General features: G+C 36.7%; 1 protein-coding gene across 6 annotated transcripts in view; it reads left to right on the top strand.

Annotated features, from left to right (window-relative positions):
• unc5a (unc-5 netrin receptor A) overlaps nt 1-26,757 on the top strand; it is a 310,292-nt gene that overhangs the window by 121,478 nt on the left and 162,057 nt on the right. Inside the window, exon 1 of one of the 6 annotated variants that reach the window (XM_079629750.1) lies at nt 22,267-22,868. The exons of 4 other annotated variants lie outside the window; for them this stretch is intronic. In XM_079629750.1, coding sequence (XP_079485876.1) covers nt 22,778-22,868 — 91 coding nt within the window. In that variant the 5' untranslated portion in view covers nt 22,267-22,777. Of the gene's footprint in view, nt 1-22,266; nt 22,869-26,757 lie in introns of those variants that run through there. One more of the 6 variants, XM_079629751.1, reaches the window with a different exon arrangement.

Genomic DNA, 26,757 nt, shown 5'->3' with positions numbered 1-26,757 from the left:
CGTTTCTATTTGATTAAGATGGAAATGAGAAGTGCACATCTCTGCCAGAGCACCAGTGACAGTTTGAAGACCAGAAATGTCATTAGTTTTAAGATTTTTACTGCTTGCTTTTTATTTGGTGTAACTACAAAATGGGTCAGCTGGTGGTAAACTTGATCATTTAAATCTAGAAACAACTGATTCAAAGTTCAAAGTTAATTGTTAACTTTGTTGCTAGCTAATTTGTTGAATTTAAAAATCCAAAGCTTATCCAATGATTTTTTTCCTCCAAAATCTGAAAAAAAGTACAGGTCAAATACCATTTGTCAACTGTAGGCTTAATATCTGTTAAAATGTATATTTTTATTGATGATCATTTTAAGAAGTGTGCCACTAAATGAAAAACCACCAAAGTAAATTGTCAATAAAGAGCATGCATGTTTTTGTTTTTTTTTAGCAATACTGTCACTCAAATGATTCAAATAAGCATTTGGTGCAGATTCATTCTTTTAATCCTGCTAAGCTAAGCATAAGCTCTTGCTTATGAAATTCATGATTGACATCCACTAGTTCAGAATATTGGCCTTTTTCTGTTCATTAAGATGAAATTACAGAGCCTGATGAGGATGTGTTTTTTCTGCAGGTGTATTGTGGTGTGTGTGCGTGCGTGCGTTTGTTTTTTAAGGTCAAGCACAGCAGGGAAGTTTGCACACGTAAGCGTATAGGTGTGAACCGATTTCGTTGTGGTGCTGTGGATGGTGTCCGCTGGGACACACTCAGCCAGATTGTGGTGCCGATGGGAAGTGCAGAGCGCATCCTTCACAAGCTGTTCCTAAGCTTACACTGCTGCCAAATACAGCACAGCACTACCCGTAGCTACTGGGGATGTTTGTTTTTGCTGAACACTGTTTATTTTTTTCTCTTATATATATATATTTATATATTTTTTATAACAAAGACACACTATGCCTTGCAGTGATGTAATTTACAATACTCTTCCCAACAGTGTAATTCATGAAAAAAAGCGAAACAACTTTTGTTTGAATTGCCACAGTGGCTCTCGCTGGTGGAACCGGGTGGAGCGTCTCATATCAGAAGATTGAGGGCCTTTTGTAAGGAGATCTCCAAAAAAAGAAATCAAAAAAATTGCACTCTTTGTAATGTAGGTGCTGTGAATGAAAGATATTGCTCTTCAATACTTTTCAATTCTATTACATTACATTTTTTTTCCTAGAGAATCTGTGCTGCTAGGATGTTGTGAGTGGTTTCCTGGGCATTGATATGTGGTTGCTAGGATGTTTTGTTGGTTGCGAAATCAACAAATTCCACCACGAGTCTCTTTGATAATCTTGTCTCTAGATTTGACTCTGGTTACTCCTCTACTGGCCTGTGGGATTTTTCAACCTTACAATTGTCTACCTGGCAAAACATTTATATTTGCATTTGGCAGAGGCTTTTATCCAAAGTGACTTACATTGCATTCAAGGCATTTTATTATTTCATGCATTCCCTGGAAATTTCAACTATGACCTTGACGTTGCTATTGCATGTTACTGTTTGAGCTACAGCTATACAGCAAAAATTGCAAGTTTGATAACTTAGAAAAGTAACAGCATGCCAACATGTTTTGAAGTATTGTTTGTGTCTGTAGAAAGTTATCAAGTCAAAAGATAAATTTAGTTCTAAAATGGTCAAAAGGAAAAACAACACCGGAAAGAGATGTAGAGTGTGAGAGGTAGAGATAAGTTAGTGAGCTTCCAGCCCATGGACACTAAAGTAAGTCAGATTAGCTCTCAGATGTCTCCAAAATTTCTTTAAAAATCGTTCAAAAAGAGCCGACCAAACTGCAATGCCACTTTCATTTGTTCATTAAAAAGTGACCTCACTTCACTGTGCATTAAAAACGTATCAGTCTTTCAGCATCTCAAGGAAAATCTGAGGATCCAAATCCAAACATATTCATTCTTAATTATACAATTCCTTATTATACTGTATTTGTTTATACCCTTTTTTTGTGTTTTTCACTCTCTGTGCTGTTTTCATCTAAAAAGAGCCACAAGAGCTGCAAATGTATGTAGAGCAAATAACGGATCTCATAAAGTACAAAGTATATTCATTTAGTTCTCTGAGAGAGATGAGTCAATCATATTACTCAAATATTACTCAAAAATATTTAGTTCTGAAACTTCTGATAAATAGCAAATAAGAACAAAATATTTTTTAGCAATTTCAACTTTTTTGAAGTTAAGATTCAACTAGTTTTTTAAATCAGTATATACATTTGACTTTACTTAAACATTTAAGGTAGCATGTGAGCTTAAGTTTTTAAGTTGAAATAGGTGGAAGTTGTTTACAGTGTATGGATGGTAAATTGGCCCATTTAGCCACATAGTGGGTTCTTTGTCTAAATATTAACGGAAGGATAAAATAGGCCTATTCGGATGCACCCAGTTTAAACGTTCAGTTTGCATGTCTTTAAAAAGCCTTTTACAATACTGTTTAGCATATATTTGCACTTATAAAATTAAGCAATTTGTAAAACGCAGGCCAGAATCTGTACGGTAAGATAGCGCGTTCAAGCCGTTTGTTAGCTCCATGCCTCATTTCAGCTTTTCTTTTGAAGCAGACACTGTGGACAGAGTTAAAGCAGTTGAGGGGATTTTACCTACATTCATATTTATTTTTAATCCCTCTTCATCAGGGTAAATGGTTTGTCGGCAGAACCCAAGTTTATTTGCACCTCCCAGCATTTGTAGAGCTGAAAAGGTAGGGTTTCTTTTAAAGTAGCATGAGAGCAGGTTAACTTGCATTTCAACAGAAAAACACCCTGAAAGTTAGAGTGTTTGAAGGTGTGAATAACAGGGAAGAGGCTTGAAGTGCATGTTTTATTGAGAGATTTAATACTACTGTGTTTTACAGAGGAATAAGTTCACCCCATCACACTGGAAACGCCCGTGGCTCTGTAAATATAAAAGGGGGAATATTGTGTTTTATTAAAATGTGTGTCAGAGAACAGTTGTCATAACAATAAATATTGCATAGTCTGTAGAAAAATGTACAGAGAAGGAACATAATTGGTTTAAAAACCCAGTGAGCTTCCTTGCTGTCTACATAGGCAGCTACCTTCAAAGACAGCATCCTAACCAACATGAAACCTCACAAGTCACTGATTTAATTTGAAACACTACATAACAACTGTTGTGAACCCATGATGATGCACCCTTAGAATGCTATCTAGGTAGGCAGCTCACAACTAGTTTCTCTTTAGGTCTTTCCCAAGATTTTCTTGGTGGTTAGTGACACGGTTGTGTAAATGTTAAAAGGGTTTGATTTTTAAAGGTGTATCAGTGGCATGTAGAACTAACACTGTGATTTATTAGGGCCTGAAATGGTGACAAAGCAAATGCTTCACAGATGGACTGTGAATTAAGAGCTAAGTGGATCGTATTAGCTGTGATAGACGGAGGACTGTCCTTTGGAGTTGAGTTTCTCATTTAAAAGGCACTGTTGTTTTGCTGCAGTCTCAGGTGCTGCTTTTCTGACAGCGGCGGATGGTGGAAACGAAGGAAGTTTTTATAACCTTCCTGCTGCACTATGTCTTTAGGAGTGCTGTCTTTATATCCCTCTACAATCACAGCTGTGAATCGAACACTGTCTGTCGTTCTTTTACTTAATACTCCATAAAGTGTTCATAAAAGTCAGCGTTCAGCTAGTTTATGTAAGGATCGACTGAAGCGCTCTGCACACCTGCGACGGCTTCATACGGATAAAAGAACGAGGACTGTAGCGGAAAAACGTACCAATGTCTGATTGTTTTTTCAAGGTGAGAGTCATTCGATATCTATTGTAAAGATTTCATTTCATTGGAGAGTGTGACATTATTCAGTTTTTGTTTTATATTTGCGGTGGCATAAACCGTGTTTGAATATATTCAGTATAGATTTTGTCTGGGCAGGCGTTCAAGTCAAGTCACTCAAACTGAGGGTAACTCGAGAAAGCTGCTGTCTTGATATCCATACTCCATCGATACATATCAATCTTTAAAGCGATGCAGTGGCAGGTCACGAGAGGCCACGGGTCTAATTTGTTTTGCAGCATCTTCACTAAATACTATAAAAGGACACGGAGGGGAGAAAAATGAACTCCGTCAGGAAGCTGTATAAAATTTCTCTGACACACTCAACCTTCGCGCTTGTGAGTGTATTGCTGTTTCCTGTTGATATTTGATTCCCCCAGAATCTATCTGGGATGCCTTCTCTCAGTCAAATCTGAGCAGATCTTTTCTAGATACATCATTAATCAACTTCACTACCGTACGTGGAATCTGAATACCGGTGAACTTGATGGATGCTTGACATTCAGCTCAGTCGTGCAGGTCCGCTATGAAATACAGCGGTTTGCAACATTTCTCCATGATTGTAATGCAGGTCTCGTGCATTTGAGTGTAGCTTTATTTACAAGATGATCCATAGATAATTTTCATGACAAGAGCCTGAACAAAAACGAAACGCGTTGTAACTGGTATTACTGCAATAGTTACATTTAAAACATTGCACTAAAATGACAAAGGGGGTCAATAATATGCATAGAAGGCTGTTTGTTAACATTCTCATTCCCCTCAGAGAAAAACAGTCCAGTCATTTTAAGCCAAAATGGGGGTCAACCTAGAACAAATTGCAACAGAAGCAAACTCAACTGATTTTGTATCCTCAATATGTCCTGAGTAAGGGGAAAATAAAAGCCCAGAAGAATCCCATTAGGGGAAAGTTTAGAAAAAGACTCAAATATAGCCTATTCATACGCCTTCCTCACGTGAATAGGGTACAACTTTTAACCTTTAGATATCACCATGAAAATGACTGAGTTGGTTACTTGCATCAAGACACACAAAAAATTTAGTACCGGTACACGTTTTTTGAAATAGTTTGTTAACATGGGCAAATGGAGCATAATCTAATTATGTATGTGCTAATTGGCATAAATACAACAACAGATCTAAACATTGGGTATAGCCAGGTGAAAAGTTAAAAGACTTAATGTTAAGGTCTGAATGGAACCCATTTAGCCTACAAAGAGGCAGGAAGAAGTACTTTAAAACAGCCTTTATTAATTATTATCGCAGAGATGGGGTTTGGGGCTGGGTCCGTGGGACTGTTTCTAGGGGTTCACTTTTTAACTACATTTTGTCTTCTGCATTCTCCATACCCTTATCTCCTGTTCTTCCCTAAGACTCATCCCCCAGAAACCCACGGACCGAGCCCCAAACCCCATCTCTGCAATAATAATACTGGTTTAAAGTACTGCTTCCTGCCTCTTTGTATTTATGCTCATGGGTAGCCTAAATGGGTTCCATTCAGACCTTAACATGAAGTCTTTTACTGTTATATGTCAACAAGATTCAACAAGACATTTTCACCTGCTATACCCAATGTTTAGATCTGTTGTGGTATTTATACAAATTAGCACATACATAATTAGATTATGCTCCGTTTGCCCATGTTAACAAAACAATTAAAAAAGACTTGTAATACATGTTTTGTTTTTCTTGACTCAGTAATTTTCATGCTGATATCTAAAGGTTAAAATGTTTACCCTATTCAGGGTAAACCCTATTGAGGAAAAGAATGAACAGGCATTACTCAGGACATATTGAGGAAACAAAATCAGTTGAGTTTGCTTCTGTTTCAATTTGTTCAACCTTTTTTCATAAAATGACTGGACTAAAAACACAAGTGAACAATCAAAGTAGTTGAAGACATCACAAACTTTCAAAATAAGGGACCAGCATACAGGAAGAATAAATTATTCCGGAAGAATTAACAGGAAGAAAAAACAACCTCCAACCTTTCAACTTTTGTAACCATTTCCCCCCCATTATATGATATTTTTAAGTAAAAAAACAAAACGTTATGCTCACCAAAACTGCATATAAAAATATAGGAAAAACAGTTTGTTTTTCATGTAATATATTTTAATTTATTCCTGTGATGGCAAAGCTGAATTTTCAGCATCATCCTTCAGAATTAATTTTAATATGCTGATCTGGTGCACAAGAAAAAAATATTATTATCATCAATGTTGAAAACAGCTGGGCTGCTTAATATTTTCATTTTCTTTTGTAGAAACCATGATGCATTTTTTCAGGATTCTTTGATGATGAAAGTTTAAAATAATGCATTTATTTTAAATAGAAATCTTTTCTAAAAATGTATTTTCTGTCACTTATGATAATTTTAATGCACCTTGATAAATAAAATATTAATAAATAAAAAAAATCTTACTGACCCCAAACTTTTTAATAGTCGTGTACCTGTCTATACATTGTATATCAAATAATGAAGAATATTGTGCATAATTAAAATTGTAGCAATAAAAAAAAAAAAAAAAAAAAAAAAAAAAAATAAGATCACTTTTGATTTCATGTTGACCAATGTTTGCTACAAAGAATCCATATATGTTTTTGTGATGTGCAAAATCTTATATACCGGTATATTACAGGATACAGGAGTCACGATCCAATCAGTGATGGATGAAATGTATGTACTGCCCTACATTTCTTCCTGTTAATATTTCCTGATTCAAATATATCATAATATGAAAGTTAAATGGGTTGCAAGGTTTCAAAGGACTTCTTTTTCATTGTTTTTTTTTTTATGTTGAAAGCCTGTGTTAAATTCCAAGTCATTTTCCGATCCCATTCCCTTTTAATTTCACCTTTTCACTGTCCTCCAAGTATCAAGCGGAAGTGTTGGGGTTTGTTCACTCATTCATATACTCCACTAGAGATTTCAGCGAGGTTTAAAGTGATTGCCGTGATATTATAATTGCACGGTTGTGGGCAATTGTTCCGTCCAACGGTTAATGTATTTCAGGGCCTCATTTCTGAGTGAAGACAGATTGGGCGGATGTTTTGCTGATGGAGAGCTTCAGAAGATGAAAGATGAAAGGAACCTCTGAGTACCACGGCAATGGCTCCTTGAACTATTTTTACTGACTTGTTTTCAACAATTGCAGCGAAAAAGAACAACTTGAGGATGAACGCTCTTTAAAAAAAAAATGCTGGGGGATGCAGTTTCCCCCTTCTGTTGTCAAGGTTTGAATCTGATTACTGTGTGATACTGCAGCTTTTACTGTACCATATAAACCAGCGCAAATTTTAAGGAAATGCACTAAATCTATTTAGAAGTGAAAGAGAGCCAAAGGAAATAAATTGCATCACTGAAATGTAATAACATAACTGCTGAAACAGCACCACTTGGGGCCTCTTTGTGTCTTTAAACGTATTATCGGAGTCATTATAATTTACTATTTACTGTTTAGCACCTGTGACTGCCGTAACAATGAAAGCACGCTCTAAGGTTTTAGGGAGCTCAGCCGCCTTTTATTTGCTCTCTCAACAACTGATGTAATGCATCTCCTTTATAAGATTTATCCAGCATGTTCATTAAAGACCGGCTTTTGATTTATGTGACAGGCATCTGGATAGTGACTCCCTGTGGCATGACATGCTCTTGTTTATCTGGATTAGGATGACTTCAAATGATGAAAAAGAGTAATAGACTTTATAATGGTTGCCTTGGAGGGTTTAGAAGGGGACAATGGCACTAGCATTAGCAAACTAATATTGACACCACTGCATTGGGGTGGCTGCATGGCATGGTGTTTTAAGCAGATCATTTGTTTAATTATAAGATGCATTTGGGTGAGTTAATAAACCCACTACACTCAAAAAAATATTTAGGCCTTCATTTAAGATTTATGTATGCGATTGCATAAGTTCCATCAATTTGGACTGCACAGTTTTCAAGTTAATGTGATATGCATATTTGTCAGTCACACATAAATGAAACGGGAAATATTTCTGCACTAATTGTACCTTATTGTAAAGTCATTATTAATAATATTTTCTTTGATTTATCTTTTTAAATAATTTCTTGCAGTGTTTTGTGATATTTTGACAATACTTGTTTAAATTAAAATATAAAAATTTTCATCAATGCACTTTTTTTTATCAAGTTTTCATTAGTTTTGGTGAAATGAAAGAAAATACATTTGTTAACAAACATTTGTGTAAGTAATTTCATTGACGAGATGCACAAGCACCACCACTGAGATGTGTGGGAATAACAAATAGCTTTCTCCAGGTATTAATTGAACATAAATCTAATAAAGAATCAAAGCAAACAGACTGATTTAGAGGACAAACAGAGGTAGAGCGTCCAACCATTCGTACACAGAGGATACGATCATTCTGGGTAGATATAGTCAGCGCATGAGTCCAACCAGACAGGCCAATAACCTTCCTGTCCAACTGCACGGTCTCATGAGTTTTGATTTAAGACAATGACAACGATAAGGAAGTTTGAAAATAACTAACTCTGTGTCCGAGATATGATTCAAACCTAAATGGAGCCATAACATAAAACAAAGAAGCAAGAAGGAATTATGACCTCTCTATTTTGTATAGTACATACACAACTGAGATGTTTTTTTTTTCGAAACAAAAGAGGAACAACAAAAACTGCCATGACTTCGCAGTGGTCTTTTTTCCGTGGCGTTTGGCTGGTAGACTTATTTGCTGTAAATGTCACTTGGGACAAGGCGTGACAAAATAATGACAGGCTTTTTTCAAAGAGACCAATTTCCCAGAATTGAATGAGCAGGATGTGTGGAGCGTACAATATCTGCACTTGCCACTAGATTGGGCTGTCTGTCGATATCCATCTGACATGTCTCTGGAAATGTGGTCAGATAAATGGACAGGGTCCAAAAAAAAAAAAAAAAAGATGAAAACTGCAAAAAAGAGATCAAACCAAAGTAGAGGGAAAGATAGCAATGTACAGAAGGTCGCCTTCCTTTTGATCTAGCACTGATTTGGCATTTGAATATCTTTTGCTGTTTATAGAATGTAATTTGTACATGCTGGTTAATTATTCCCTTTAGTTAGGATATCATTGGCCTGCCATATTCATACACATTTTTGGAGATCTCTTGACAGTAAAGCATTTTGATTTAGCTTGGGAAGCGTTCTTTGTGTTTTTATGACATCTCTGTTTTCATTAGGAAGTGTTGATGTGACAAGCTTTGAGTGGATATGACAGAATCTTTGAGTTTTTAATTAGCGGTTACCTAGACAAGCTTTTTGCTCCACATGCACACTGGCACAATTTTGAAATCTTGATCTGTCTTAAGCCTTATTCGGATTTACAACTCTTATCACTCAATGTCTGTAATTTCATGTACCGATTTGGACGGGACTAACATCTCCGTGTTTATTACAGAAGTGGGAGTGTGTGTGCCATTACTGAATGTTATGTGCTGTGTGTGCGTCATGTATATGTCTTTAAATTCATTAGGCTATTTGTTGATATGATTTAAAATGTATTATAAAAAAAACACATTTAAGCAAACTTAACGAGTTTATAGTGGCTGATTATAATAAATAAGTGAGCAGAGAAATCTAGACAAGTAACTTACACTTATTTGCCACATTATAATGGGGAATCTTCACAGTTTCCGTGATTTGGCTCAATTTATTAATTGTATATGTTATTTTTCTGTTGGATACCATCCATTTTTAAATTAAATTACAGCATGCCGAAGATTGATGCGCAAACGGTAGGTCAAAAACTTATGTGAAAAAAGGTAGGTTATTTGCCCTGGAATTTTTACAGAGGTTGTGTGAGAAAAACATAGACTTGGCAGATCCGGACGGGATTAAAATTGCAAAGTACGTCTGTGAAACACGAATTTCTCTAACGACCCCCTGGGAACTTAGTCCCATCCGTATATAGGGCTTTATTTGAAATAAAAGAAAATCCAAAAAGCTCATCCAAAAAGAGTATTCTGTCATCATTTACTCACCATGCCATTCAAAACCTATGACTTTATTATGAACCTATTGTGGAACACACAAAATAATGTTTGATGAAAATCTTGTAACATCTAAAGTCAAAACAGTCCACACAACTTGTAAACAATATTTCAATTCTTCTGTACAGCCATTGTTCACTGAAAATATATATACAGAATTATGAGAGAATCGAAATACTGACAGAAGCAGTGCATGCCCGATTCTTGAAGGAATCATTCTTTTGAGTTGGATCTGTTCAATGAGCCGTTTGAAATGAGTTGAATGTTTTATTTATGAATCTGACTCTTCTGGTTTTTGAGTCACTAACTGATGATCCGTTAGCAGCAGGAGAGAAAGATAATAAGTGAATAACAACATACATTTTTTGATGTTCCTCCAAAGCTATCGTATGGCTTCAGAAGACTTGAAATATATTGTATGAGTAGTATGGGCCACTTTGGGTCTCTTTTATGGTGATTTGTGTCATTTTTGAAGCTTGAATGCAGCGATTCCCATTCATTGTATTGTATGGAACAATATCGCCATTATATTCTTCAAAATTCTCCTTTTGTGTTCCACAGAAGAAAGAATGTCAAATGGCTTTGGAACGACATAAGAAAAGGAGGACAGAATGTTTCATTTTTGAGTGAACTATGCCTTTAAGATGTCCAAGCAAGAGGACTAGCACTCGAGAAGGCATTAAAAAGTGATGAAGCATCATTCTTTTCTTCAACTTTTTGAGTCATCCCTAGAATTCCGACAGCCACCGTGGAATCGATCTGACAGCAGCAATGCTGTGAATTTGCTTATTCAGGACAACAGCCCTGTTTTCTTTCCACCAATGCCTTTAGACCATCATGGCTGGCTGGTAAACCAGAACGGGAACCAAACACAAGTCCCTCTTTCACAAAGCTGGCAGGGAACTCCAGAAACTGTTTTTGCACAAGCACGCATAACCATGACACCAGCGCCAAGGACGAAGTAAACAAACTCACCAGTGTGCCAGTGATTTTACATAAGCTAAAAGCATTCGCACATGACTTTATTCAAAGAGTCGAGGGCCTGCTGCTAAACTAAACGCGTTACTGTCTATTATAAGTTTCTTTTGTTTTATTCTCTGTCTTTCAACACACTTTATCATGCCGGTTCCTAAAGCCCTTCCTTCCCCAGTCAGTGGATGTGAATGTTGCAAACTCATAAAACATTCAACATCACTCAATGTCTATGCCCGCACTTACACAATAGGATTGTTTAGAAAACAAAGGAACACTGTCTTAGGAAGTATAGAGCAGGAAATACATGTTTTCCAACCGGTGAGATAGAATAGAATACAGACATAAAGAGAAACAAACCACAAGCTTTTTTCCATTGGAGATTTCAGGAATGCAAGCAAACCGAAACACAACAGTCTTCAGTGGAGTTTTGCTTATTAAAGCATATTCAGTTGTTTGAGTAACCTCTAAAAATAAAATACGCCTCTGCTTTTTTTTTTTTTTTGTTCTATGCTTGCTCAAGAATTTGACTATTCTGCTGGTATATCCTTCTAGTATAAATCCAATACCTCGACCTATCCAGAAACACATGATGAATACTAAAATGTTCTGTGAACTTCTTTGGTTTCTCCACAGTACGATGGGTGAGGATGGTCGAGCTCAGGGAGGTTTGACACAAACACCATAAATTCAGTATCAACTCATAAAGGTGTTTATGCCATCCTCCAAAAGCCACAGTGTGTCATTACTGTAATCATATTGCAAAAACTCCATGAAGCACAGCGACTAGGCTCACACACATACACGTGTGTGTCTTTACTCACTGATTCGTGCAAGGAACTGTCACAAAATGCTGTTCCTGCTTAAGCGTTGACACGTTGTGTTACATTTTCTATGCGTTTTGATGTCACCGCTTGGAGTGGGAAAGATCCCAATGAAGTTCTTGCAGGCAACATGTCTTGAGCACTTGACATTTTTATTCCATCTTTCTCAGAAGTTACTGTCACAAATGAGCATGTGTTTCTGAGAAAGGCACCTTTTTTTTATGATCACATCCTCCCCGCCGTTCACTGGAAGAATGGTGATGCTTCCGTCTGCAACTGCAGAAAGAAAAGAAAAAAAATCACCCAAATGTGGAGAAAAATAATGGAGGCGTATTTTTCCGTATTCTGCCCCATAATTGAAAGTCTGATTTATCGAGTGATTCTCAAGCAGGCACGTGTACCCCAGGGGGTACTTACACAGAATCCAGGGGGTACTTGGAGAGATATCAGTTTTACTTTGCAGTATGTGCAGTAAAACTATAAAACAGAAATTATGACCTAAATATGTTTTGATGATTTAAATGAATTTAGTGATTTGTATTGTTAATGCTGTAATGCATGCATATCCTTTTATTTTATTTTATGTATAATAAAAGTGTATGTGTGCGTGTGTGTCACAATACCAGTATTATTTTAGTGTCATTGATATAATACACTGCCAAGTCGCTATTTGGATTTAAATAGGCAAATGCTTAAGAGTCTATTGGATCATTATTACATTTCTAGCATGGTATGTGTTTGGCAACAGTTCTTCTAACCCTAATCGATGGAGTGTGTAGCTTTTCATTTCTTAAACAACCATGTACGTAGATTAGGAAGACACATCATGGACATATTCCAGGATGACAAGATTTTGACCAAAAATGTATGCACCTCTTGATTGAAATAGCATCACAACATTTATTTCCATCAAGAGTGCAATGCAATGCAAGAGTCGAGCACTCTGTAAAGTCTCCTCCAGCACATCCCAAAGACTTTCAATTAATTCAAGGTCTGACCTCAGAGGTTCCAGTATTCATGTGTGAAAATGATTCTTCATGCTCTCTCCCAACCATTCTTTCACAGTTTGAGCCTGATGAATCTTGACATTCCTGGAATATGTCTATGATGTGTCTTCCCTATATGGTTGCTTAAGAAATGAAAAGCTACACACTCCATCAATTAGGGTTAGAACAACTGTTGCCAAAGATATGACATGCTAGAAACATGTAACATGCATTTCTGTCATTACTTTAAAGAAAATGTCTCTATAGTATTTTAGTAAATTTAAACTAAACGAAAATAAGAAATGTTGCCTTGGCAAGTAATACATTTAACATTTTATTTTATATACTGTATATACACGCACATCTGCACAACAATTAAATTATCTTACATGTGTTTAAAGGGAATCATTGTAATAATATTAATGATTATGCACAGTATGTAAATACACATTTCTGGTTTGGTGTCGATGAAGACCCTCTAGTCTTCATCAAATGTACTTGAGCTGTACATGTGGAGCTGTGAGGGTACACACATTCACACACACTCAACACAAAAAAGCTTGGGAAACACTGTATTAATCAGTTTGTTCTGTCTCTGTTGTACAGCAGCACTCGTTGTCGTTTCTAATGTGTCGTTTCTCATTACTTGATCACTTAGGCTATGTACTATCGGATATGTTAAGCTGGGAAGTAGGACTAGGAACATCATGAGCCCCCTGATGTGGTAACCTCTTGCTGAACTACGGCATCAACAGCGAAGTTGATAAATTCAGAGGTATTGGTCCTTCATTCTTCTTGCATGCAAATTTATTTACAACTCTGTAGACTGAAAGAAAATTAAATCAACATATCTTCTAAAACGACCCTCTGGTGTGTAATATTAAAGAAATCCTATTTTGTGATAGATGAACATTTGCTGAATGGATTGTTTGTCCCGTTGTTCAAATAATGTGAATGGAGTTTATTAAAAAGAAAGATTCGCAAAGGAGGATAGTTCTCTTGTTTTGACTCCTTGAAACAAATTCAACCCCTAAAACAGGAACTGATGTCATAGGGCCCTCACAACTGCAGGCAGGCTAAACACTCTCTGAAGGTCAATGGCCTGAAGATTAGATAAAGTGGAACCAATTTAATAAGGTTTGTAAATTGAATCTCATAGTTCAATGGGTTAGGAAACAAATGTTATGAAACATTTCATAAACAAAAATACAACCTTTTATTTATAAAATGCATTTATGAAATAGGCCTATGTTTCTTTCTTGCTAACTCTGCTTTTTAAAAGTGAAAAAAGATTCTTAACACAATGCATTTAAGGAAGAATATGCACTGTGTCTTGAGTTTAAAGAAAGAAAACTTTTAAGCAATTATGAAATTGCTGATCTTTGTTTATTTTTTAGGCCTTGCAGCTATAGAATCTAATTATAACTTATATATGGAATTTAAACTGTAGGGAGAGGTGGTGCTAAATTGATTCTAAAAATATATTGAAGATCACTCCAAAGCTTTTAGGATGTAACATGATGTATGACTCATTATGTGGACAGGGTCCAAAATTAACACTTGATAAGCCAAACATGAGTAAAAGTTTGCTTTGATGACTTGGCAAGTAACTTTATTAGGAACTGGAATATAATACAAGGTTGTAAGACTCGTAGATTGTTGCTGGTGTACGTGACATGCACGGTCGATTGTCAAGTAAACTTTTTTAATTTTTATTGCTTTTGAAATACAATTTTCAGTTTCACTTTATTTTGATGGTCCCATTATCACATTCTGTTGACCTTCATGTCTACTAAATCTCATTAGATTGTTAGTAGAGTATTAGTAGATTTGTAGGGTTAGGGTTAAAATAAGTTGACATGTTACTTATATAGTCAGTAGAATGTCTGCTGGGGGAGCATCACAACAAAGAGTTTGCAGATATTAAGCAGACCGTCTATACTTTACTGACAGTTAGTTGACATGTAGGTGCAAAAGTTACTTATGGAATGTACAAAAGGGACCATTAAAATAAAGTGTTACCACATTTTTACAAAAAAAGGCCAAACAACATCACACACAGACCCCTACTTGAATAACAGGTTGAGCACATAAGCAATATAATACAAATTAACTGCACATCGCAATGTAGACATTTACAAAAACAAAGTAAGCGTTGTCTAGGTCAATGAGATTAAGATAGGAGACCCAAAAACATAAGACACAATAAAATAAAAAATAAAACTAAACACCAGCATGCTGCTGTGTGCTACAAACATATACTGGTGCAGTGCAGGGATTCATTCAGTCAATGGAGACAGCATCCAGCTAATTAAACATGTTCTAAAATGGGTACACAAATGTAAAAAAAATTTTTTATTGGAACCACAAAGGGAGTGTTTAATTATTTCTAGTTTAATGATGTTTAATGCCAGGGTAAATATTGGTTAATTTACTTTTAGACCAGTGCACTCTGTGGACTATTTTACATTGTATAACCCCATGGCAAATGCTAGCAGATTTGGTTCAGCGTTTCAGAACCGACCGCCAAGTCTCAGTCTCTATCTCCATGTTAAGATCCTCAAGGGGTGGCATAAGAATAAGGAAAAAAACTCAAACAATCTTTTCTTTTTTTTACTACAGTGAAAGGCTTATAGTAATTCTATAGGAGTTCTTTTGTAATTAATCCAGATCATAGTTCATTGGTGGGTAGGCAATATTTATGTCCAGTAAATGTACACTTTACACATCAATTCTGGACCCTGTGTGAGCACCTCAAGTGAAAAATGTCAAATATCAGTATTGATTCTTCTGTATGTTGATCAGACAGAATTAGGGAACCACATAGTGAGACCCCACAAACAACAACTGAAGATAAATTGTAATTTAGTATATAAACAAATAATTTAGTATTTTCTTATAGCATGATCTTCCATTGATTGTTGCTCCCAGGTTCCTCCCTTTTGTGTATGTATGTGTGTCAAATTCTTCCATGTATAGGCTACTGTATATGAGAATGATGGGACATTGGAAAGTGGTCTCATCAGCAATCTCCAGACTTCAAAAGTAGAGAGCAGCCATGATCAAGGCAATGCGTGTTGAGCACCACCGATCCCTTAGAGGTCTTTTGTTATTGGATACTGGGAAATTACATGCCCTAGACTGAGATGTAATGGTGTTTGAAACCTCTTCATAATGACAGCAATGAAGAAAATATTTATATATTTGTATATATTTAGGGCCCAAGCCCTGAAAGGGCGCAGAGCCCTATTGTTCTTCTAAGGGTTTTTTGTTTTTCTTCTTCTTTATAATAATTTTTTTTTCAAGGTTTTTGCCACTTTTGGGGGCCTTAACATACTCAAAAACTTTGCACACGGGTCAGAACCCGCGGCCATTAGAGCCGGACTGAAGCTGGTACCCGGGCGTGGCAGGGGGGCTCGACAGCGCCCCCTGGAACGGGGTCCGAAAACTTGGTCCATAAATCAAACACGCTTGCATGAAATAATATGAAACTCGGTACACTTATAGATCTCATCGGTTCATATATACTTCATGCTCTGACTTTTTACCCCAGCCCAACAGGAAGTCGGCTATTTGGCGTAGTTTAAAAAACACATGCAATGGAATTTAAAATACTCCTCCTAGACGATTCAAACAATCACCACGAAACTCGGTGTGCATGAAGTCAAGACATTGAGGATAAAAAGTTGCGAGGGGATTTCTGATATCTCGAACGGTTTGGCCGTGGCGAGGAAACGAATTTATGGCGAATATTGGAAACAGGAAGTGTGTTATAACTTCTGCATACATTAACTGATCTTGATGAAACTTCAGCAGTGTGTTCGCTGTAAGAGGCCGATCACATGGATGTGACTATTGTGAGTCAAAGTTATAGCGCCACCAACTGGCAGCAGGAAGTGTGTCACTTTCAAAATGCTTTGAAATCACCCTCTTATTTTTACCCGATTTGCTTCAAACTTCATCTGTATAATGTAAACACACGACAGATGTAGACCTGTGAAAGGATTATTGATATCTTTAATACTGTCGCCATGGCAACGCTTTAAACTTTTATATTCTTTTTGGATGCATTTGAGGCTCTTAACATGCTTCAAATTGCATGAAACTCAACATGCATTTGACATTTATTGCCTAGTACACTTGTGCAAAGTTTCAGAAACGGGCGTGGTAAGGGGCTCAGTAGCGCCACCTTTAGTCAAAAATGGGGTATTAGTTTTACCTACAGTAACCAAACTCGGTACGTATATTCTTCTCTTCGATCCGGACAACTTTCTAATTTACAGTCATTAGCTCCGACCAACAGGAAGTCAGATATTTTGGTTTGAATGTGTACTGTTTGGAGCATTTTCCCTCTGCCCCTCTGTGTGTGTGTGTGTGAGGAGGGGGAGCATTTTCCCTCTGCCCCTCTGTGTGTGTGTGTGTGAGGAGGGGGAGCATTTTCCCTCTGCCCCTCTGTGTGTGTGAGAGAATAATAAAATAGTCAACCTTACATATAAAAATTACACTGCTCTGTTTAAATAGTCATTTGTACAGTTTGTGCCGTTCATAGTAAGCACCGCTCCACTGTGATGTTTCCAAGCACATTTTTGCGCATTTGAAGAGGATAATTTTTCTATATTGGAACGTGAGTGTACAAAGTGTACAAAGTACAAAGCCTATAAAAAGAATAGTTTAGCATCCAAAAATGTTAATAATATATATATTATTATTATATATATAATAATATATATGTTAAAAATAGGGGGAAAAAAGAATTTACATAATATATATATATATATATATATATATATATTTTTTTTTAATATATATATATATTTTATATATATATATATATATATATATATATATATATAATTAAAGCTGCAAGCAGCGATGGAGGGCCCAAGCCGGTGGCACCGCTACCCGGTGCCTTTAGTTCAACTAAAGGCACCAGGGTGGCGGTGCCACCGGCTTGGGCCCGCAATCGCTGCTTGCAGCTTTAATAGCACTTTGTTATTACTCTATGCAGGCCCATGCACCAACATTTTGGGGAGCAGGTGCTCCTGTGAAAAAGGGCACCTCTCTTATAATTATTTATGAAAAGTAAAGTTACATATTGTTGATCATCTTTTAATTACATTACATTATTTAACACTATGGACTCAGACTGTTCTCACGCAAATGCGTCTCTATAGCACGCAGTGTGTTTATCGTGCAATTTATACGCGAAAATTAGTTTTTACGTGGATATGATACGCAGTTTTGCGCGTGCATATGATACGCACTTAATTGCGTGATATACACACGCACCCCACACCACTAATCCTACCCAAGCGTATAATACACACGCACCCTACCCCACCCTAAACCCAACCATGTGCTATCCATGCGTATACTATGCACGTAAAAACTCATTTTCGCGTATATATTACACGATAAACACACTGCGTGCTATATAGACGCATTTGGTGAGATCGGGTTGATGGACTATAGGGCTGTTATACCAATTCAATGAAATCAGTATCAACAAAATCCATCCTACCATTTATAACAATCCAGTGTTGGGAAACAATGATACACTATTATACATTAAACTAAATCCTCCAGTTGGTCATAATAAGTGAATCACTGAATCATTAATTAAACCGATTGGTTCAAACCGGCTGAAGTGTCCACTGACTTTATGAATGGGTCATTGAATCATTGACTCGCCCGATTCATTCAAAAATGGTGAATCATTCAAGAACGAAACCCTGCTGTGTGTCGCTGAGAGATACAACTTTTTTGCATTGTTTGGAACTAATTTTGTTGGCAAAATAGAGCAAAAGGAGTCAAAATTGACAACTTTGTAATTAAAAAGGGCCAGTTTATAGTCAATTTACAGTATATTGTTTATTGAACTGTTGTATAAAATGTATATCGCATTTTGCAATCGTGCTGATATTCGATAAAATAGCACTGTTGCTCATGTTATATTGCTTAACTATGTTATAAATACAAGAACTCATTACAAGGAAAATTCATACCTTGAATTTTGGGGCATTTTTATAAATTTTAGCTGCATTTCTGACCTTGCACAATGCTATTTTATGTCAACGCCAGACCAGCTTGCTTGTTGTTAAGCTATTAACAGGTTTGCTGTATTGAGATGTATTAATAGTGGTTTAATGTCACAGTGGTGACAAACAGTGCTGAAGTTTAGGGCAAACACAATCGTTGGCTGGCTGTCACCAATGAAGGAGGCGTGGATGTGTCTCGCAGAACTTATAGTCAGAGGCTAAAAGGGCAGGTGCTTGAGCACCACTTGTGGTCTATCTGTGCATGTGGCTGACTCTATGCAAATAATGCTAATGTCCATGCAGCAGTAATCTGTGTCAGGCTGCATATAAATCTACTTTCTGGTGGTTGTATTCACATCTCTGTTGCGTTTTTTTTGTTTTTTTATCTTTTGGAATTTAATCTAACACTGATATGCCATTACGCATGCTATGCTAATGTGCAGTTACACATTACCCATGCTAATTTGAGGATGGCACACAACGAGAGTAAAAGGGAAGTATGCAAATTCAAACCCATCATTTTCCTGCAGTCTGGTTAAGTGACTTTCACTACAATATGAAATCCACTGACTAGCTATTATGATCGCACAGTCTCTCAGCCGCTGCATCGTGGCGCTGAAATCTAATTTGATAAAACAAGTTCAAACTGAGAGGCTGTGAGCACAGTGGAAGATGATATGATGCAGCTAATTTGCTTAAAGGTTACCTCTATGTATGTGTGTGTGTGTGTGTGTGTGTGTGTGTGTGTGTGTGTGTGTGTGTGTGTGTGTGTGTGTGTGTGTGTGTGTTTCAGGTAAACCCTATGTGGACTAAATTTCCAAACCAAGATGGCAATATTCAAATATATTTGTGGACATTTTTTAGTCAACATGAGGAAAACAGCTTATAAATCATACTGGAACATGGAAACACGTGTGTGTGTTATTGTGGGAGTTCTTTGTTTGTTGAATACATATTCCTGCTTTAGCAAGGAAATGTTACATAGGCCAAAAAGCACATATTTCATATTATAAAGCAAATATTTCACAGCTTCTTTATTGTGCTAAGACACTCAAAAATGCACTGAGAATTTTTTTTTTTTTTATGTAATGTGGGTCGATTTTGACTTTTTTTATTAAGATGATGAAGGTATAGCAAGTAAAATGTCAATCTTTCTATTTCGCTATGCTGTATGGTTTTATTAGACACATGCCTTTGGCGTCAATAAAGAAATATTTTTTCTTTCTTTTGAAAAGTTGATAAGCCTATTTGTTTTGCTATCCTAACTATGCATGATTACATAGTTAATGGTATTTTATTATTTGTATTTAGCATTGTTTTTTTTCCCCCTGTTCTCTGTGACCCTCAGAATAATTTGATAAATGTGTATTGGCACGAAAGAATATATATAAGAAACAAAGACTGAATAACACATTTTACATGTTTCTTCAATTTAATTGGGTGAGCAATGGCATGTCTATTAAATAGAGTACTATATTTAAGCAATTATGTAATTTTGTTTATCAAATGCTGCCCTAGTTACTGCCGTGAAATATCTTAAGCAGAGGTTCAAGGAAAATTGGATTTGCAGCCGCTGAATACAAAGAGTCATGCTGACCGCTTCGTACCTTACAGCTAATTGCTTTGGGGAGCAGATAAATAATGCTAATTCAGAGAAGCCTATCTTGAAAAATATTGAAAAGTACATTAAGGCTGAAGTAACTTTTACTTTGATACAAACATCGACTGAACGGATGCAAAACACCTTAAAGAACAGGCTGCTGGCAAAGCATTGAATGCTGTTATTGATCAATGGCTATAGCTTCTGCGGCCTGTACGATTCATTATGAAGGTGGTGTCTCTAAATCTTTAATCATACTCCTCTCAAAACACCCAGATGTAGAAGTACAGTATTTGCTGTATGTTTTCCAACTTAACACCCAAGTGTTGTTTTCATTTCAGTCAATGAGCATGAGATCAATATGCAAACAATTCAGAGGCCCTTATTGATAATTAGCTATTTTGCTCCGAAGTCTCTAATTTTATATTAGATGCATTGGGATGATAGTAAGGGGCCGTTTACACAACAACTTTTTTAACGTTTTGGCCATTCATTCACACAACAACGGCGTTTTGGTGACCTTTTGAAAATGAGTTTCAAAGTACAAGTTTTTGAAAACGATACCGTTATCGTCTCAGTAAACTACAAAAACACGAGGCGCGTAGTCTTTCTTAACAAAATGACATCGGCAATTACTTGTCTGGCTTTTTATATATATATATATATATATATATATATATATATATATATATATATATATATATATATATATATATATATATATATATATATATATGATTGTGTTTGGAAAGTCATTTTTGGGTGAACTAACCCTTTAACAAGCCCTGCTATTAAGATCTAATCTAATTATTAGATTGAATGAAATTATTAAATTGTGTCCTTATACTAGCACTTACAATGGCCTCTTTAATCTGGAGAAATATCTCAAATTCATGATCCAGATATGTGGAATATAATGGTTGGGTGGAAAGCTCTAAGCTCTTTTTGATTTAAATTTCATGTGTAATCATACAAAACACATAGAATTTGGGGCTAGGGACATTAAAACCTGTAACCTTCTTAATCTGACAATGCCTATACTAGCCATTGGCAATAATAGACAGAGAGCATATTTGTAAATCTAAAATATCACATAATGCACTTGGTGTAGCCTAAAAAAAGCAGTTTATGAAGTGATAAATAGGGAATTATGTTCATTCAATGATTGCTCATTTGATGGGATAATATACTGTCAATATACACAGGGAAGTTATCACAAGGGCTGTATTTCACTAAGGTTTGGTGTTAAACAAGTAAAATTATACAATGTTTAAAATATGATAGGGCTACATCTATAGCCAACAAAGTATTATTTTGTGGGCTAAATCAATGATTTAACATTTGTGCAGATCCTTCTTAAATATTTACTGTTTTGTATATTTTGTGTTTGATCATTTGTTGAGCTGACAAGCCTATAGTCTCAGGCAACATTAGTAAAAGCACACACATCAGTGTGACAACATGCGCCCATGTTAAAAGGTTAGTTCACTCAAAAATGTAAATTCTGTCATAATTTATTTGCCCTCAAGTTGTTCCAAACCTGTATGCATGTCTTTCTTCTGCTGAACACAAACAAAGATTAGAAGAATATGGGTAACCAAACAGTCGATTGGCCCCATTGACTTCACTATGGAAGTCAATGGGGTCCATCAACTGCCTGGTTACCAACATTCTTCAAAATATATTCGTTTGTGTTCAGCAGAAGAAAGAAATGCATACAGGTTTGGAACAACTTGAGGGTTAGTAAATGATGACAGAATGTATTTTTTTTGTTAACTAACCCTTTAACACAAATTAACTTTTTTTTTTTTTTTTTTTTATGTTTTAGCTTTATATCTTTTAGTTGCCAATATTTTTTTGCAGCCAGACTAAACGATATAAAACAAACCTACCGTGAAAAAAAAAGAAAAGTAAAGTACAAGTGTGACAAATTGCCCCGCTCTCGTCTGTTTAGACACTAGGCGGTTTACATCACTTGTTCACTCACATGACGCGTCGTATCCAAGGCTCTCCACACTCCGTTCCAGTGAAGGGGCTGGACTCCGCTCCGGGTTTTGCTCCCTCACTGCTCTATACATCGAGTCTCCTCACTCCTGCATTGCTGTAGCAGCAGATGTTCGCGTGCTGAAGCCAATATACACCGTTCTCTTTACCGGAGCAAGTATTCTGCAGCGGAGAGTGAGAAGACGAATAAGAGTGAGGACGTTTGCTCTCTCTCTCTCTCTCTCTCTTCACACGTCTGGAGTGTGTATGTGGGTGGGTGAGTGAGCTGAAGAAATTAGAGTGGCGTCTTTATTTACCACACCTGTGATGCGCTGCTGTCTCTGAGCAACGAAGACGCACTGATGGCCAAGGTACAGGAAGAGGATACGTGTTGAAAAAGGACTTATAAATGCGCTGATCGGTGTAATATTGCAAAAACTAAACCCAGCCATAAAGCAGATACTCATCGCAGCTCATTCAGTTGATATTACTGACTTAAACTTGATAAAGAAGGTGATAAAGATGCCGTTACACCTGGGTCCCTTTGTCCGCTGGAGATCCGGGCTTGTACTCACATGGATCTGCTTGTTTTCGTCCGGATTTACCTTCATTGGTGAGTTTAATTAATGTTTAAACGTATATTTCAGTTGCGACTGATAAAGCCATGTGTAAGCAGGGCGTAATTGCTTTTACACACAGCAGCCGGCTCCTTTTGTGATGTGGTTTCACGAATAACAAAAATATTTCACGTTGTTCACATGTGTGCGAAATATGTCATTTGATCCAAGTTGCGATATTATTGCTACTTTTAATAACCAGACCGCGAAGAAACAGACGTGAAGAACCCAAGAACTTGAACGTGCAGTAAGTTTGATTGACACGTTTCTGCGAGCACGGGACTCAAGGCGCGAGCGAGACACCGTTCCAACAAATATGAAGGCTACACAAAACCAAGGGTTCGTGTAATTGAAAATGACCAGAAATGTAAGCCATAGGCTTTAAACAAATACATATGGTTGAATATTGCACCATGTATTGCACATTACATTTCCGTGAGCGTCAGCTTGAATGAAGTAGACACGCGCACATTTCCACGCGGCGACATTCATCCGTTCTTGCTGCATTGGCAGTGTTTCTGACAGCTTTGCGAAGTACAGTGAGCTCTGGCTATCATTGAACGGTGCAGGGCATAGTTGTGTGCAGATATATAAAATGAGGTAAATCATGCAGTCGTGGTGGTCAGCTCAGTGGAAAAGAACGTGCACAAATAATCTTGCTCTCCTCCCATCACACATCTTGCACTTGTCTCGGCTAGCTACCCATTGTAGCCATACAAAGGAAGAAGTATAGCTTTACTTGACGTTTAAAGCTTTACTAATTATGAAACGTTCTAAATGTATATGTTCATAATGAACACTTGTTTTTATATATTTATTTGCCAAGCCAGCACAATGCCACACTGAAGGTTCTCAAATAATCACTCTGTTACTTCTCCCACAACAAAAATTAAGTCTGGAGTATTTCTTAAATACCCATCTTAGCCTATGTGTTTCTACATAAGAATCAGTGTGGATATGCATATAAAGATTAATTTGTTGCATCTTTTTAATGGGGGAAATTTATTGCAAACCTTTGTTTACTGTTTTGTCATTTGTTTTTGTGCACATTCATACTGAAAAAGGAATGAATTAAAGAATGTTGCATATTATAATAACATCAAATAGCACATTAACCTGTTGTCAATGCCTGGACATAATTACAGTTACAGAATCACAGTCGTCTAGTGCAGTGTTTCCCAACCAGGGATGCGTGCAGCCCAGGGGGACTTGGATTTTTTTCCTTTACTGAACCTATAAAACAGAAATTCAAGGATGTTTATAGGTTAAAAATAATGCATAATTGATTTGATGTACACATGATTTTAATAACCATTTTTAATAATATTACTAATGATGATAAATTATGTCCAGTGTAATATCAGTTGAAAATAACTCATTTTGGGCTGCATTTGGTATGGATGAACGGGTGTGGATTACCATAAAACAAAGATTGGGAAACACTGACCTAGTCTACCCACAACACGTTTGCATTGACCAGTTTGGGCTTGCCGAGATTTGTATTACATTGTGTCAAGAGAGTAAGAGAAGGAAGGTCTTGGCTGTGGGAAACATGACTGTGGGAAAGTTGGGTTGTGCTTCTGGAGGTCTTCGAGTAATCATCACCATAGAGCCCAGCTGGGGACCGCTGATGAGTATCCTGAGAACACCGTAAAAAAAATGTCTCACTTGGCTAATATTGTTTCCCCTCCTCTCCACTGTGGACAGAGGGCTAACTTGTTAAATGTTGTGTTTTTAGTTTTGCTTTAGGAAACACTACAGTATGTGAGGAAACTGAATTTAAGAAGGTATTTTCTTGTTAATTCATTAGAGAAGGATTTCACACAAATTAAGACGAGGTAAAGTGATATAAAAAACAGAAAGAAATAGTTCCATTTATTCAAACGTCCCTTCAAATGAAGCTTTTTTTTTTTTTTCTTACATCATGGCGTTATGAAAAATGCTCTGCACCATCTTCGCATGCTCTGTTTAATTTGTCAAGGACACTTATCCAGCTTCGGTTCCGAATGAAAAAAGATCAGACAAGAACTTTCTCATTCTCCAGACTTGTAAAGATGAGGAAATGTAAATTGGATGGAGGGGAAATAATGGAAACACGTGTGCTCGCAGACATTGTTAGTCCGTTAAGATCACACAAGGTGCTCTCGCCAGGGAGAAACATGCTGACGGTGCATTTTCCTATATATATATATACAGTATATATATAAAAAGCCAACTTGTCTTTCCCCTGAAACATAATCCGGTCAAAAATAAAGGTCGCCCTGTCAGTCTTCATCAGAGAGAACACAAGAGACAGAACATAGCTCTTCCATGAACAATGTGCTGCCTTCAGGGAGATCAGCTACCGTTGAGCCGACAGGAGGGTTTTCATCAGTCTGTAGACAAAAGGAATCAGCACATTGTTTGTGGTGTGTGTGTGTGTTTTATACTTTAACCTTTGTTAGTGGCTCTATTGGTCTTTCTTTGAGATTTTATGTTGACCCAATACAGTACCAAAATTATTTATTGTAGGAAAGTAATCCAAAATATTCTTATTCTAATACGTTTTTTTTACATACAGAAATACATACATACCTACTGTTAGCTTTGATGGCAAAAAAATTCAATGATTTTATCAGAACAGAACATCCTGAAGTTGTTTATTTGTGGTTAAATTGTACATAACAATTGTGGATGGTATATAGGAATGTATTCATGTTACTATACAGAGCATACTTCAGCTTCATCATATTCAGTGCGCAATCTGAGAGTACAGTAATCCAGTCATGTAATCAACTCGCAGTAAAGTATGGTTTCTTGTTTGTTCCCAGTTCTTTGAAAAAATAGATATGTAATGGGTTTGCTGTTTTTTCTTTCTGTGTGAGAAAGAGGCAGGGGATTTTTGTGGTTGAATTTTGTGGTGGGCTTGTCTCAGAGATGTTTGGCACTGGTGTGAGTGTGCTTGGTTGTTCACTGGAAGGGTTAGGTTCTGGGGAGCAGTAAACTGAGGCTTTCTTATGTGGGTAAGACGCTTTTTAAAGGCCCTTCAGACCCCAGAGATGTGTTTTTACTCTCATTATTAGGATGAAGCTAGTTTTGGTGGTCTTTTCTTTTGTTAGGTTTAAATCAATTCAACTTATATTTAAAGGTGCTGTATGGAGTTTTTCTACTAAAATGAATCCATTTTTTATTAACTGTGTGTGAAGGGGTTGTAATCTCACAATAAAATGATCCACTTGGCGGGTTTTGCTATTACCTCTGAAAGCAAGTATTCCTATTTCTATGTGATGCTCCGGGTCGGATTTGCCGCGAAATCCAGTGACGTGACTGAGACCTGCATGCGCGCTCCCGAGCGTCTCGCCTCTCACCTCGTCTACTGACTTTGCACTCAACAGCGACGACACTGCAACTTTATGACATGGAGTCTGCTAATACTAGGAAACGACTAGCACAACACTGACTCCAACACAAACGTATTGGTTGCAATCTGAAACATCATAGCTAGATGCCGCTTAAAACTCGATACAGCACCTTTAAAGTTAAATATTATTTAAGCCTTGAACTAAACCATACTAGATTATCACTATATTATTTGGACTTTTTTCATGTGTATTTCTAAAAAGGAAAGGGAGATGAGAAATATGATTTTTGCCCTTTTACTTGTAAGATAAAGTAAAATGATGCATGTAAAGAGAGGTCTCTGTTATATTAACCAATGACTTTTCCTTATGTACAAGTATATAATCAAGCAATAGAAAATTTCAGAGAAAAATGAAAGATTAGAACAGATTAATGTCTGAGAGCAGTGTTATTTTAGAGTCGCTACAAGCGCTCCGAAGCAGAATGTAATTATATCCATTTTTGTTGTTTAATTTCACTCATTGCCGGCCGCATTGCACATTTTAC

The sequence above is a fragment of the Phoxinus phoxinus genome (assembly GCF_949152265.1).
Source record: "Phoxinus phoxinus genome assembly, chromosome: 12".
Lineage (NCBI taxonomy): Eukaryota > Metazoa > Chordata > Actinopteri > Cypriniformes > Leuciscidae > Phoxinus > Phoxinus phoxinus.
Note: the sequence above shows the minus strand (reverse complement) of the source record. Positions and strands in the feature narration are given on the sequence as shown.